Here is a 15,320-nt window from a genome sequence, read left to right as displayed (position 1 = left end):
CCGCAGGTTTTCAGGCCCTGGGCTTTTCGTTTTGCCTTTTTTTTTTTGTTTGTTTTTGAGTGGGGGAGGAATGTCTTTGTTCTAGTGTAGAACAAGGGAAAAATGTGTTGTAAATATGTTTACCTTCATTTCACTGAGATGCTTTCACATTTCCAGGCTTTGAACTAAGAAATTTAAATCTGAAAAAAGATGTTGCCATGATGTCAAGGAGGTACTCGCTATCCCTGTGAACACACACAGGCTGATGGTTGAATCATAAACCTCTGAAGAATCGAATTTGCACTTGCTTCTGAAAGCCTTACAGAATTATTCTTCAAAGATCCTTTTTGTATCAAAGCTGAAAGAAGGTGCCTTGCTGTGATTTCAGCACTTCTGCTGCAGGTTTATCAAAACCTGTTTAAACACAGTGGAGAAGGAATAATGTTGGGAACATTGAAAGGACTTGGAAAATAAGAGCAAAGCCAAGAGAAGCAGAGAGACAGGTAGTGAAAAGGATCCCTTGTCCACAACAGCAGTCTGTCCAGCCTTTTTTCAAGGATATGCCATCAATAAAGCAGCAGCTGGGTCACCTGTTCTGCTGTCCTTGGCAATCTGTTGCCTTTTCTGGCTACTCCATTGCCTAGCCAGCCCTGCCTATCGTTACCAGCTTCTCCCCTGACCAGAGTCACAAAGGTGTGTTGTGACTCTGACACCCGATGACTGCCTGGGGCCAGTGCAGTTCAGTTATGGCATTCCTGGGGCTTTTGGGTTTGGGGGTACAGTAACAAAATCATACTGGGCTGCAAATGTAAGCGGTCAAAATTAGGACGAGTCATTCTGGTGGCTGGTGCATACCATTTCAGGCATATGACAGAGTCTTTAATAAGGCAATTTCAAATTGTTTTCCTGCAGCATTGCAGCCTTGTTAGGGAGAACAGGAGGACTGAGTGGTGAGCGAAACTGCTTAATCAATAAAGAAGTTGGAGAGTGTTTATTAAAAAAGGTATAGGACATGAACAGAAAAGACTGTGTCGCTATTATGTGGTGAAGGGTTGCCTTGGGGAGGTCAGTTTTGTCCCATCCTTATCTACAAAATTCCTGACTGAGGCTAGATAGAGTATTAAAGCTAGATCTGATGTATCTTTCCATTCTGTGGGTGTCTGGAGCACGGGGACTGACTTGCAGCAGTGTTGAGCAGCTATCGTTACAGTTAAAGTGAAAAAATTCTGCTTTGGAAGACAAAACAAAAGGTTGTTTCATGCTTAATCCCTGTAAAGTAAGGTTGTTGCTGATTTAAGCAGACCATGCCAAATTAGTGGAAACTGTCTATTCTTTTGTTGCTTGTAAATTGGGGGCTGGAATACCCTTCTTATTTTCAAGGGATCCCCTGAAGTTAAATTTTGGTGACATTCTGAGGTGCAGTGGTGGATGTCCCAGAAAACTGTGAGAAAAACAACTCTGCATTCAATTATCTTTTTCTTGTGTATGTGTGAATAAGACCAGTAGATAAGGCCAGAAACTGTTTCATGAGAAAGGGGAAGAGGCTCTTTATCTGAGCATCATCTGTTGATGCTGTGGACAATGAAGAAGGCAAGGTTTGGTGAAAGAAGTAGCATGAATCATGCATTTAAAGAATATGTCACAAATGTGTATGTGTGAAATCAAGCTTGAGCAGTGCTAGAAAGTCAGCTTGCTAGTGAAGATGAGTTTTTGCTCATTTTCCAAGCTTAGCAGTCTTTCTGTTGCTTTTTAGCAGTAGTACATGGATGCATAATTACAACTGTAACATATGTGCATGCTGTTGAATTGAAGACATTTATGGGAAGACCTGTGGGAATCTGCTAGTTTCCTCACCTACTCGCAAGGGACACTGACAGCAGTGGGTTGAATGAAGGCTGCCTGGTGTTTCCAGGGCTTTGAACTTCCTTCTTTGGCATGTGATGGGCTTTTTGGATTGCATCCCAGGGTGAGCGTGCGACAGGAACGTTGTTCTGGTGCCCAGCCTCTTTGACTGGAGGGCCAAGCACAGTGGAAGCTGTAGTCTGGAGTATGGTCTTTAATTTGGCTCCTCCCTTTGTGATACTGAGCTACGGTGCAGAAGAAGCAGCCATCCACAAAGTGCCAGTTGAGGTTTCCTTTTCTGTGGGGGATCAGCAGCTTTTCCCAGTCCATTCCTTTTCCCGTTGGATCATACTGGCCTCTGGCTATCCCCAGATGGTGTATGGCTTTGGTGGGGCTCCCACACAAAGCAAATCGGAGCAATGCTCGGTCTTCACAAGCCATGTTGCTGGCATGGAGGCACCAAATGAAGGATGTGGCTGCTGAATGTCAGCTCCTCCTCGGAGTTAGGAGGTTTAGGTTTTTTTCCTCTTCCTGTCTGGGTGTTCTGCCTGGATACTGCTGAAGAAGAGGGATTATCCTTATGAGCTGAGCTGCCATAAGCACTGTTGGAGCCAGTCGAGCTCCTGCTTGGCGCTTGTGCCCTGAACAGCCTGTCACAGAGACAAGTAGCAGAGCTGGTCTGATCATAGGCAGTTGGCAAAAATTTTATCAGGAAAGGAAAAGCAGTAGCTCACTGACTCACAAGAAAGTCACTTCTGAGGCTGCAGGTGAGAAGTAATGGTAGGTCTGTTCTGACTTTTGCTTTTAAGAAACAGTATTGAGGGCTTAGCTATAGGAACATATTTTTGATTCATAAATATAAACTGTTCCATAATTTGCAGCAGGCTTAAAATGTTATGGTCAGCTCTAGGATCTTACAGGAAAGTAACTTGTAATTATCCTGCACAACAGGATGAGACGAGGCATAGTGAGGAAGGGAGAAAGCAGATGGGTAACATAAAGCATCTGGAAGGGTTTGAAATAATGTGGTATTTTGGTTTTGAAGGGTCAGGAAAGAGATTTTTGTAGAGACAAGGAAAAGTGTGAGCAGCAATAAGCAGAGTTGGTCATGATAGCAATGGCATATGTGCCAGGTCATGAAAATCCCCTACATACAGGGGCTGAGGAAGGGACTTTCATAATGTACTCAAGTGAATTGATTTGCCTGCATCTGCCTTATCTTCTTCATGATGAAGTGATGAACAGCTGGTGGTGGCATTTATTAAGTCCATATTTGAAACCAAAGTTCCTGATTTGGGGCTGTATTCAACTTTATCTTCTTTTATTCAGATTTAAAAGATTGTTCTGTTTGTGTTCTATAATCTAGATAGCTGAGCAGTGACTGTAAGGGAAGGTTTATATTCAGTCTCTCATGTTTTGTTGTTTGGTGTGTCCTGTTTGCCCCTGGAATTGGCTAGAAGATTCTAGTGTGGATTTGGTAAGGTGTTTTGGTTTTGCTACCTCCCCCTCCTCCCTTTGAGAGGATGACACTGGATTTATAAATGTTTATACACTTTCTTATATTACAGAGAATTGACAGTAACTGTTTTTTGGACTGGAGGAGATTACTTGAAAAATAACAATATTTATAAAATTACCTGGTTTGTTCCAAGCTTTGCAGAAATGTGTTTGTATTTTGGAGTTCAAGTTTGCCTGCAGAGTGGGAGGTAGTTTTGTATGGTCAAGGTCAGCCCCTGGTGGGTAATTATAAGTAAAAGTGGTATACAAGAGGCATCCCTGGGGTGAGCTAGTCTCATCTTTTTTTGTTCAATCAATGTATTGCCATATGTTGAAATAGATGGAGCTGCTTTATAGTCTTCTGTAATGTTTCATCATTTGGTACAGGACTTTCAACAGAGCCAAGAAAAAAAAAATTCTGATTAAGCCCACTCGTAAAAGTAAGCCCTCTGTGGAGAGCAAGACTTGAATTTGTCTAGCCTGTGCATGAGGTGAGAGAGGTGTGTGATAATCTCATTTCACACAGCCAAACAGTGGACACTTAGTGGAGAGACTGTACCTTGCTGATAATATTGCTTAATGTTGAGAATTTGCACAAACATCAGAGCGAATTACTGACTATTGAAGGCTGCTTGACAACAGATTCAGTATTTTCAGGCATTTCACTAATTTTTAATACAGTTTGTAAGACCTTTGGTGTGATGTATCTGTATTATCATAAAGAATCACTTAGGTTGAAAAAGACCTTTAGGATCATAGTCCAACCGTTCGCCCAGCACTGCCAAGGCCACCACTAACCCATGTCCCCAAGCACCGCATCTATGCGCTTTTTAAACACCCCCGGGACGGTGACTCAACCGCCTCCCTGTGCAGCCTGTTCCAGTGCTTGACCACCCTTCCAGTCAGGAAACTTTTCCTGATATCCAATCTAAGCCTCCCCCAGTGCAACCGGAGGCCGGTTCCCCTCATCCCTAGTGCCTGTTACCCGGGAGAAGAGCCCGACCCCCCTGCCTACAGCCCCCTGTCAGGCAGCTGTAGGGAGTGGGAAGGTCCCCCTGAGCCCCCTCCTCTCCAGAATAACCCCCCCCGCCGCCCCCCCCCCAGCCCCTTCCCCAGCCCCTGCCCGGCTCTGGACACGCTCCAGCCCCTCCACGTCCCCCTGGCAGTGAGGGGCCCAGAGCTGAGCCCAGGGTTCGAGGGGCGGCCGCACCAGCGCCGAGCGCAGGGGACGGGCACTGCCCCGGCCCTGCTGGCCACGCTGTTCCGGGTACCAGCCAGGATGTGTTGGCCTTCTGGCCACCTGGGCACACGGCCGGTCGGCCGTCAGCCAGCCCCCCCAGGCCCTTTCCCCCGGGCAGCTCCCCAGCCCCCTGCCCCCAGCCCGCAGCGCTGCCTGGGGCCGCTGTGACCCCAGGGCAGGACCCGGCCCTTCTCCTGGCTGAACCTCGTACAAGTGGCCTCGGCCCACGGGCCCAGCCTGCCCAGCCCCCCCCGCAGAGCCCCCTGCCCTCGAGCGGATCAACGCTCCCCCCAGCTTGGTGTGGCCTGCACACGTGCGGGGGGCACACTCGATCCCCTGGCCCGGATCAGCGACGGACGTTGCAGAGGACGGGCCCCAGCCCGGAGCCCTGGGGACACCCCGTGAGCCCGGCGCCAGCGGGAGGTGACTCCGTTCCCCACCGCGCTCGGGGCCCGGCCGCCCAGCCAGCTTTGAACCCAGCGCAGCGCACCCCCGGCCCGGCCACGGGCAGCACCGCGGTGTCTCCAGGAGATGCCGTGGGGGACGGGCCAAAGGCTTTGCTGCGCTCCGGGCAGACACCAGCCACTGCCTTTCCCTCAGCCACTCGGCAGGTCACCGTGTCCTGGCAGGAGATCGGGTTCCTCAGGCAGGACCTGCCATTCACAAACCCGCGCTGGCTGGGCCTGACCCCCCCCGGCTGCCCTGCACGTGCCGCGTGATGGACGTGGGACCATCTGCTCCGTCAGCTTCCCTGGCACCCAGCTCAGGCTGACAGGCCTGTAGTTCCCCGGCTCCTCCTTCCAGCCCTTCCTGTAGACGGGCGTCCCACTGGCTGCCCCCCAGTCTGCTGGGACCTCCCCAGTTAGCTAGGGCTGCTGGTAAATGATGGAGAGTGGCTTGGTGAGCTCCTCCGCCAACTCCCTCAGTGCCCTCGGCGAATCCCATCTGGCCCCATAGACCTGTGCGTGTCCAAGTGGGGCAGCAGATCCTTAACCGTATGGAGCATTGAACACTTGATTTATCGGGCCCTGTAAGTTGCTGATTTGGATCTATTTTAAAAGATTTTTCCCTTCTCATTGGAACCAGAGGCCAAAACTGCAGAGGTATCAAGTCTGTCTTTCCAGTTCGAGCACAGAAGAACAGTTGTGATTCTCGGAACATCACGGATGGTAGATGGCAGAGCTGGCTGTCTGGATTGTACCTGTTGTTGTTTTAGAGAAAGATCTGAAAACAGGGCAGCCTGAAGTGCCCGTGCGGGTCTGTGGGCTCAGCTCCATGTCCTTTCTTAAGCAGCTTTCTTCCTCTAGCAGCCAGCAGTTTTGTGCTAGAGCAATGCCGTAGGTTGGACAATGTCATTCACAGCCCTACTCTATTTATAGGGTGTTTCAGCAACCCCTCCTGCAGCTCCTGTTTCCCGATTTAAAAGAGCTTTCGTGCTACGTTGTCTCCGCTCTTTTTCCACTGGCAGAAAGAAGGAGGAGTTGCCTTTTCTTTTTGAAACGCAACAGAGCATTTCTGCTTCTCTTTCCAGGCCATGGCTCTTGTCCCTCATTTCAGAGATGAGTCCAGCAAGGGGAGGGCTGTGGGTGAGGCACCTGCTGCTGGTGGGCACTTATGCTCAGCCGCTTCTATTGCCTTGGCTTCAGAGACAAGGGGTATGGCTAGTGAAGACTAGTAGGAGATAAGGAAAAAGTGGATCTAGAAGGCACAACCCAATGGGAAACTGAGTTAGAGGTGAGAATTAGAGTGGAAATGTACTGTGCTGATGCAGCGCCTCGCTGAGCCCCAACAGCGATCCCCGTCTGGAAGTGCTGGCAATTCTGCTGTGGCCTGATCCAGCTCACATATCAAAGTCAAGAGTTACGATTTTGATATAGGCCAAATGTAGCTCCAAGAAACTGCAGCACAGAGACCCCCAGCATGAGAAATACTATGTTAGAATAAGGCTCTCCATGTTAATTTTAAATTATTGTTGGTGTTAGCCCTTCCTCTGGTTTTTCTGCTTTTGCTTTCACCTTTCCCTTTTTCCTTCCCAGCAACCCAGACATAGCTTTATGTTACCTTTTTCTGTTGCAACGTTTGTGTTTATCTTTCAAAGCCAAAGGAGGACTTCATAACATTCAGTATCACAGAACAACTTTGCTTTAAAAGCTCATTAGCTAGAGCTTGTCTCCTGGCTGTTGCTTTCATTGACGGAAAAACATACATACCCATGTGTGTGTTTGTTGTGTCTCACTAGCTTTGCTGGTGGGAGGCAGTGCTGATAAAGGGCTTGAAGTAAAGCTTTGCCTACACCAGTGAATGCTCGTTTTCTAGTTTGTTTTTCCTTTTAATAAATGGAACAAGTGATCCTCGACTGAGCAGGCTGTCGGTGCCTGGATCTTGGACATCAAAAGTTTGACATAATTGTCAGTATTGGCCAAAACCAGCAGGAAAGCACAGGTTTGAGACACACTGTGAGCTCCTATTAGTTTTGTGAAAATTGGTATCTGGAAAGAGGATGGAGTGCCCCTATGGAGGAGAAGCTGATTTATCTTACAAGATGCTACCCAAGGACAGGCTGGCTGGCAGGTGGGTGTCTGCCTGGCTGAATGTCCCCACCAGGCAAGTCGAGAGTGATGCGAGGCACTGCGGGCCCTGTGGAAGGGGGACGCAAGCTGGAGCTCAAGTGGCTGTGGTGGGGATGACAACTGCTGTGGTGTGTTTTGCTGCTTGCAAAACCTGTTTATCTTATAAAATATGCTTGCGGAGTAAAGCTATGAACAGTGGTGTTTGCTTACTTATTCAGAAATTCATCCAGGCCTGCTTTAGAATTAGATTAGAATTTAGATTAGGCTGAAATTCATGGAGTTGAAAGAACCCAACTTCTACTATTTTTAAGTTGCCCTTTTTTAAAAATTCCTCTCTTCAGATGGCCCAAGTCATGTTATTTAAGTGTACTTTGCAAGCACAAATTACAGAAACTTACTGAAATTTCTAACTTAATTAGGCAGCATTGGGAGCTGGAGTTTTAAGCAGAACCTCAAAGATGGAAAAACTAGTGATAAAATGACAGGAGAGCTGGCAACATGTGGCAAGAAAATAAAAATAATGGGAGTGTGCTGCATGTGTGTAGCTGTGGAGGCCGGTAGGGTCCTCTTTGGTGCCTCTGCAGGCTGCATTCTGTCAGCAGCTTCCCATTTCCTCAGCCTCATATCTCTTCCCAACTCCTCCACCTCTCCCTTCATCCTTTCTCTCCTTTCCCTGCTGCCTTAGCAGGTACTGTCACCTGGAGTTAATCTGCAGACCTCTGCTTTGTGAGGACTGAGGGGGTGGAGTGAGAGCGAGTCCACCAGAGGTGCCTGGTGATGCTGCAGGCTCTGGCAGAAGCCCGGCAAGAGGGCTCATGAAGCAGCAGGCATGTGTGATGGGGCTGCTGGATATGAACCTGGCATCTGGAGTACTCACTGCTTACAGCGCACAGCGGTGGAGAGTCATTGCCTCGATGTGATTGAATGGGACTGTTTCATCATCTTTGTCTTTCCCACTTTGGTCTAGCAAAGTCATGTTCAAAGTTGCCCAGGCACCCTCAGGGTACCTGAGAGCCTGAGGCACAAGTCCTACAAACCTCACGATAGGAAAAAATTTGTTCTAATAGGCAGTCTAAATTGAAGTTCTGAGTGTTGGAGTGTATAACTGCAATGAGTGATGCTCTAGAATTAAAAAAAAAAAAAAAAAAAAAAAGAAAAGAAGCCAGGTTAATTGGCTTCAGGTAACGGTAAATGGCTTGTACATTCTTTCCTGATAAAACTTGCACAGATTTCTACTGACACCTCAGCAGTCACTTAAGTGTCAGCATTCCTCCCTCATTCGTCTTACAGCATCACAAAATAGGATAGCTTGGGACTAAGCATACTTGTTCTGAAACAAATGCTCACACATGGTGCTTTTCATGACTAGCTGTTAAAAAGTAAATACAGGCCATGCGTCAGTCCAGATCGATACTCAAAGGTAGACAAGTTTTCAGTCTAGCTATTATTTTTTTCAATATCTTTTCTAGGGGTAGGTACCCCACCAAATTAAGAACTTAAATGTTTTAGTAGCATTTAATCTGTATTATAAATAGTTGTTTTCACTTTTTTTTCTCTTAAACAAAAATGCGTTTTTACTCTCTTTAGGTGTAAATGTGGTTAACCCAGCACTACGTGCTGTACTCATGTGTTCTTCAAATAAAAGCATTCCTTCATTTGTATAAAAACAAAATAAAGCTCAGCTTGCTACAGAAGCTCTGGCCTTATGGCCTGAATTTTTTGGAAGGCTCTGAGTGTCCTGACCTGTGCTATGTACTTAAAAAAGCAAAGTTTAGGACCTGGTGATGAACAGGGCTAGTTCAGTGTGGGGGAGGGGGGAAGGCTACTAGTGGTCTGAGTTTCCTTATTGTCATTCTTAATGGTGACCTTTATAGCATTTAGTAGAGCCACAGGTTTCAGAACAGACCCTTTTTGGATCAGTGACATGTTACTTCTACCTATATGCACTGGGTCCCGTGGGAGTAGAGCCAGCACTTTTATAACAGCTTTAAGACAACTGTTTCTTTTCTTCCTTTAGGCTCATAGCTGGCAGCCTGGAATCAAGAACCCATACCGTGGGGTGGTGGTGTGGCCTGTTCCTGAAAATGTTGAAATTACTGTGACTCTCTTTAAGGTATGTTTTTTAAAGCATAATCTTTCCTATTTCATAAACATCATCTTGGCAAATTATGTTTGGAAACATCAGATAGTAATCACAAGGCTTAATCTTCCAGGGGCTTAAATTGTTAACTGCACAACCTTATGACCCCAGTTTAAATCTGGGAGAGAAGGATGGTCTGTTCCCTGCCAAAGCGTACTTTTGTAGTTTAGTTAACACACTGAAATATCTCATTGAGCTGATTATGGCGAGTCATTGGCATAGAATTTAGTACATGTGTAACTGCGCACGTACCACATGTGTAAGAGCTTGGCATGGGTTATAGTCTGGTTGGTTTTCTTTACACACTGTAAGCCAGAAGTTGTCAAAACACAGTCATTTCTAGACTTCCTTGTTCAGTTGTGGTGCAGTGACCCTATTTCTTACTCTGTTTACTAGGAAACAGAATCCAGCTCTTAATTTCACAGTATTTAGTATGCCACACAAACATCACAGTGCTTGAGTGATTGCAGTTGTAGGAGTGGATGGTGGAGTATTTGAGTAGTACAGAGAATTACAAGATTTTTATGGGCGATTCTGTTTAGGTACTGCATTTGTTGCATTAAAAAAGAAGCTTATTTGTGTGGCTGTGAAGCAGGAGAAATTGATGGTTATGCTAGAACTTATTTCCCAAATGTCATTGGGCAGAGGCACAAAGATAACAGTGCTGCTTTGCACGTGTGACAGTGTAGGAGGCTGCCTGAGCTGAAGATTTCTGGGATTTTTGTTCCATTAGTTCTTTCTTGTGCTTTACTCTGTCTCCAGCTACACTCTGGTTGTTCTTATTTATAATTGCTCCCTTTACAGCTTAGGGCAACAGTAACATACTTTTTTCTTAAATTACTGTCATAATTAGTAATATTTATATTTCTTTGTCTTGGGGACTTCCCTGAGTAACTGCTTGGAAGTGGCTTCTGGTTAGCCTTAGAATGTGGATTTATTACTTGGTTCACTAAGCCTAGAAAGGGGGTTTCTCTGGGGTTTTTTTTGTTGGTTTTCGGGTTTTTTTGTCCTAGGGATCACCAGTGAACAGAAACATCCCAGATTGCCAGTGACGCTAACTTATAAATTTATCTCTCTCCTTAGCAGACACATAGTCTTCAACTGGCATTGAGAAGTTCACTAGCAAATACAATTTGCTTTTGCATGCTTCAAGGGCCTCTACTTGGATTAAGAAGTCTAACACCATTATCTGACTGTGTGTGTCTGTATAATCTGAATAGGGTTATGTAACACAGTGAATGTTACTTAATATTTTTAAATTTTAAAGTGAAGCAGAATGTACACCGTTCTTGATTGTGTATGTGATGACATGTTGCATGAAGAATGAGAAATTAAGTTTCTTCTGGGTGCAGCTCTGTGGTGCTATGGCTTTGGAATAAAAGTAGCTGCCAGCCTTCTCCTGCCACCCCACACCACCTTTGGATTCCTACCTGCAGGGCTTCAGGGCTGTGTTGTGTAGCACAGCAAACCAGCCTGGTGCTTGTGCTGCTGACGGTGAGGGCTGGGACCATACAGCGAGGGAAAGAAGGGCCTCTGGAGCCGGTGTTAGGTATTACTACAAGCTGAATTTCATCCAGCACTGTGACTCTGCAGGCAGGTCTGCTCACTGGACTTCTTCCTACTCTCTCCAAAAATGAGCCTGCCTGTCACACGGAGGAGAGGCAGGAGCATGAATAATCCCAGGGACTGTAACTTCTGGGAACAGCACACACAGATCTCTGGGGGAATGAGCACTGGCTTTTAGAATCAAAACATTGAGATCACGCAAAGCAGCATCGCATTTTCAGGCAGCTTTTGATGTAAATCTGCTCTAATTGATCCTCTGGCTCCTCGGACAAGAGTGCTGTAAGTGGCCAAACCCCCTCTTTTCTCTGTAAGGACATGCAGGTGTGGTACAGAGCAGCAGGTTTTGAGCAGCAGGTCGCATGCCAGGAGTGCTGGATCTGTGTGAGGCAGCAGCCTGCCCAGGGCAGTGAGCTGCGAGCGGGACCTGGCTGCAGGCAGAATGTGGTGCTGGCATGGTTCAGGCTGTGCCCTGTCCTCTGGTGGCTCTTGACTCCCTGCTACAGCAGCGCTTCAGCTGGAGCGCAGGATATGTCCAAACACCTGGAGAGCTGGCACTTCTGTAGCTGGTGTGTTCTGGGCAAGGACAGTCAAAAAGAGCTAGCTGGTTTTTGCACAGCTGATGCATTGGCTGGTCAGCGCTGGAGTAGTGGGGAGGGAAGAATGTACTAGCACATTGCCACAGCCTTCTTGGGAGCTGACTTACAAGTCAGGTATTTATATTGTTCCTTTCTCCGGAAGGAGAGAGGCAAAACCAGAAAGCAACAAAACTCAGAAAAAGAGCCTGCTTGCTCATCTGGCAGTTCTGGAAAAGTCCCTTTAGCAGCCACTCCTTGGCACTTGGCAGTAAGCACACTTAACGTGGCCGTGTTGTGTGACAAACAGTAGTTTTCCTCTTTCGTTACAACCTGAGAAGCTGAGGGAAGCTGCTGACTCCACGTCTACCCCGGCGGCAGAGCCCACTGAGCGGAGGAGGTTGCTCCGACAGGGCTTTGTAGCAGTCACAGATAACAAATTAGCACAGCGGTGCTGTTTGAAATAGAAGTGCAGGAAAGGGAAAGAGTAGACTCCAGGATAGACAGCTACGTGTTTTGGGAAATGATTCACACAGTAGTGGCTGTGTGTTCGTAAGTGGCTGTTGAAATGTGTTGCTGGTAGGATTAGGAGATAAGTTGAGGTTTCAAGTGCTGATGAGAATGTTAAGCATATCCTCTCCAGTAGTCACCCATGGGCCCTTGACAGCTGGCGAGCAAAGGCCTGTGAGGAGTCAACAGATGAGGTACTCTGCATTATCTGCACATCCCTATTTTGGGTGTTAGCTTGTTTCCAATAATATGTTGTGTAATTCTTAGACAAGGAGAGCAAGGTATTGAAGAGACTATAACCTTCATTTAGAAAACTTTCATTTCAAATAAATAAAAAGTTTTTGTTTCATTTCACTTAGTTCTGGGCTGCTGGTAAAATTTCATTATGCTCCGGAGTCACGTGAGGAAAAGCATCAAATGGATATATTGATTCAGCTTCCCTTGACTAGCTTTAGCTCCTGCCTGTCCAGCTGGCTGAAGTGCTAATTACATAAAAAGTTCCATCTGTTCTGAAAGTTTAACTTCTTCCTTTACCATGCCCTATGTTGATATTTGGCTATGCCTTGGGTTTTTCAACCCAAATGGGGAGAAAGAAACACTGTGAAACAACAAGCCTATTGTGTGTTTTCAGTCTGTGATTTGTAGTGCTTTCATGGAAACATCCACAAATACCAGAAAAGCTAGCTGAATTCCCATTTTTTGTTGTTTCCATGGTTGCACTCCAGAAGTTCATTTTTAGTGTCCCTGCATTAGCAAGGTTTAACCATCATATATGAAAGCTTGTATGCTTCTCCGTGGCTTTATGTACAAACATATACCTGTATCAACTGAGAGAGATTTTAAATGAGAAATTTTCACTGCCAAGCGAGACCAGTGCTTTTAGCAAAGCTAAGTGAACATCAATTGTACTATGAGGATTTAAATTGGAACGTGATCACTTTCTAGCTTAAAAGCAAAGTGAACTTCCCAAGCAAAGATGTTTGTTCTTCTGGAGTAAACATGGACTTTGCTTCATCAGATTACAAAACCCACCTGCTCTGTCAGTAATATAGATTGTTTGTCACACCATTGTACCATTGCAACAACAGGGAAGATTACCAGCTCTTCATTGCAAAGTTTGAAAAAGACATTTTAAAGGCGTAGCTTTCAGAGCACAGAAATTATTTGAGTAGAATAAGAATAAAATAAATGATAAAAGGAGACTTGTGTTGTTGAAAGCATTCGTGTCCCCACATGTATCTCAGAATAAATCCTGTATCATCTTCCTTGAAAGCCCGATTCCATCATGTGTTTGATTATAATGCAGTTACAGGCCATGCAGTAGCAGGAACACTGCAGCAGAGCCAATACATAGTCTCAGGGAAGGAGAGAAAACAAAAAACCCCAAAATGCACAAACCCCTTTGATAAAGCCGTTTCCCAGAAGCAGAGAACAAACCCAGGTTCAGAAAATACGTGTTTCAGTTTAGGAGAGACCAGGGGCTTGACTGGACATGATGGAGAATATTCTGTAGGAGGGAAGAACAGCCCTGTAGACAAGACAAGATGTTGTGTGTCAGATATGAAAATCATAAGCTCAGCAAAGTGAGCACGTTTGTACACTAAAAAATTAAATATCCAGGGTTAGTTTGAGAAATAATTATTAAAAATATATTCAAAGAGAAAAAGTAAGCCCTTGTTGTTTTTCTAGCCCAGAGGCTTTCCAGGAAAGCATGGACTGTCATGAGTTTGGTGTGGTGATGTACACGGACAGTTCTGCTGGTCTGCTCGGAGCTCCCTGCTTTCTGGAAGCTCAACAAAAGCTGACCAGAGTTGTATGTGATTTTCTAGGCTAATCAGATCTCTGTAAGCAGCATTGAAGCGACAAGAATTGGGTCAAATTTTGAGCCTTCTGCAGCTTCAGACAGCCAAATGCAAAAGCTGAGGACAGATGTTGGAGTACCTGGAGCATCTGCTGTAGGTCACCAGTAAAGGAAGATCACAAACCCTGTCATCATTTGATCTGATTCAGTGTGACAGTCCATAAGCAGTTATTCCCCAAGAAGAAAGACCAAAGATTAAGGCTGGTATGAAGTGATCTAATTGAAAGGCAAGCTTCAAAAGCCAGGAAGGCTTAGGGAGGAGGCATGGGGAAGGAAGGGAGGAAGGGACTAACAGTCTGAACATCTTCCCCACCCGCTCTGGCTGCTAATTAGGAGAAGGAGCAGTCCCTTGTTTCCTGATACGTCTTTCATTCCTATTAAAAGAGATAGAGAAATAACTCTGAAGATAACAGAAACTATTGAAGAAGGGTTACCTTTCGTCAGTCTTCTGAAACCAACTTGTACACCGTAGAAAGGATCTAGTCCTTTGAGAAGTTCTTTGTGGAATGGGCTGATGATGGACTGATCAATAGAGAATGGAAAAATGTGACAGGCTCGTTCCTTGTGGCTCTTCCCTTGCCCGAGCCCAGGAGAGTTGCCTGTTTTCAGGTAGCTGGTATGTGGGTGGGCAGAGTGGGGTGACAGAAAGAAGCTCATGGCTGGGATTGCAGAGAAAAGTTTGTAGGACTGCGAGGTCCAGCACATCTCTAGAAAAGCAGTTAACACAGTGAACACAGAGAAAATGTGAGATGGACTAGGTTTTCGCTGGTGCACCAAAGTGCTCTGCTGATCTTGAGAGCTGGAGGAATGATTATCTGAGAGTCTCACTGCAGGAGAACCGCTAAGATACTGTCCTGTCCTTTGCACCGTTCCCTACTATTGGCTTCTCACCTCAGTGTTACTTTTGAACACTAAAGTCAATTTACCAGGAAAAAAAATATAATAAAAGGGTAGGGGAAAAAAAAAAGGCTCTAAAACTTAGTTGAACATACTGAAAAGGATTGTCGTACTGCACAGTGAATGCATAGGGAAAGAGAAAGAGGAAAATGGGGCCCATCTCTTGATATTAAGAATGATTCTTTTTTTACACAATAAAATGAGGAGGAACAAAAAGCTGTTCAATCTGTTTGCTCAGACAGAGTTTTCAAATCAAGGTAAAACCATAATGAATGTCGGATGGAGTGTAGTTTGCATCTGTGGTAAGTTGGTAGAGAAAATGAGTATTAAAAAAAAAAGAAAATAAATGGCTCTTGCCAGCTCCCTTCATGTTACAGCGAGCTATGAGGCAGTTTCAGGCTGAAGAACGTACTGGAAACAGTTTGTTCCCTGAGCTTTTTAGGTAATTTTCATTATCATTTGCTTTCAGGAAGGAGGATGGGAAATGAGGTCTGTTTGTAACTCTTGTCTTCAGGTGTTTCCAGCTGTGCATTTTCAGTGATTGCTTGTATCTGCTTGCAGGTGAGGTGAGGTTTTGTGTGCTGTGTTATCAGGGAGGGCTTTCATACAGTGAAAATGTCAAAGGCTGCTATAACTGTACCTCCTA

The 15,320-nt window shown here is 45.6% G+C and overlaps 1 protein-coding gene across 15 annotated transcripts in view; it reads left to right on the top strand.

Annotated features, from left to right (window-relative positions):
• EHBP1 (EH domain binding protein 1) overlaps positions 1-15,320 on the top strand; it is a 226,290-nt gene that overhangs the window by 36,438 nt on the left and 174,532 nt on the right. For all 15 annotated transcript variants that reach the window (XM_055713338.1, XM_055713345.1, XM_055713344.1 and 12 more), the window contains exon 4: positions 9,146-9,241. In XM_055713338.1, coding sequence (XP_055569313.1) covers positions 9,146-9,241 — 96 coding nt within the window. The remainder of the gene's footprint in view (positions 1-9,145; positions 9,242-15,320) is intronic.

The sequence above is a fragment of the Falco cherrug genome, chromosome 6 (assembly GCF_023634085.1).
Source record: "Falco cherrug isolate bFalChe1 chromosome 6, bFalChe1.pri, whole genome shotgun sequence".
NCBI lineage: Eukaryota > Metazoa > Chordata > Aves > Falconiformes > Falconidae > Falco > Falco cherrug.
This window is presented reverse-complemented; position numbering and strand designations above follow the sequence as displayed.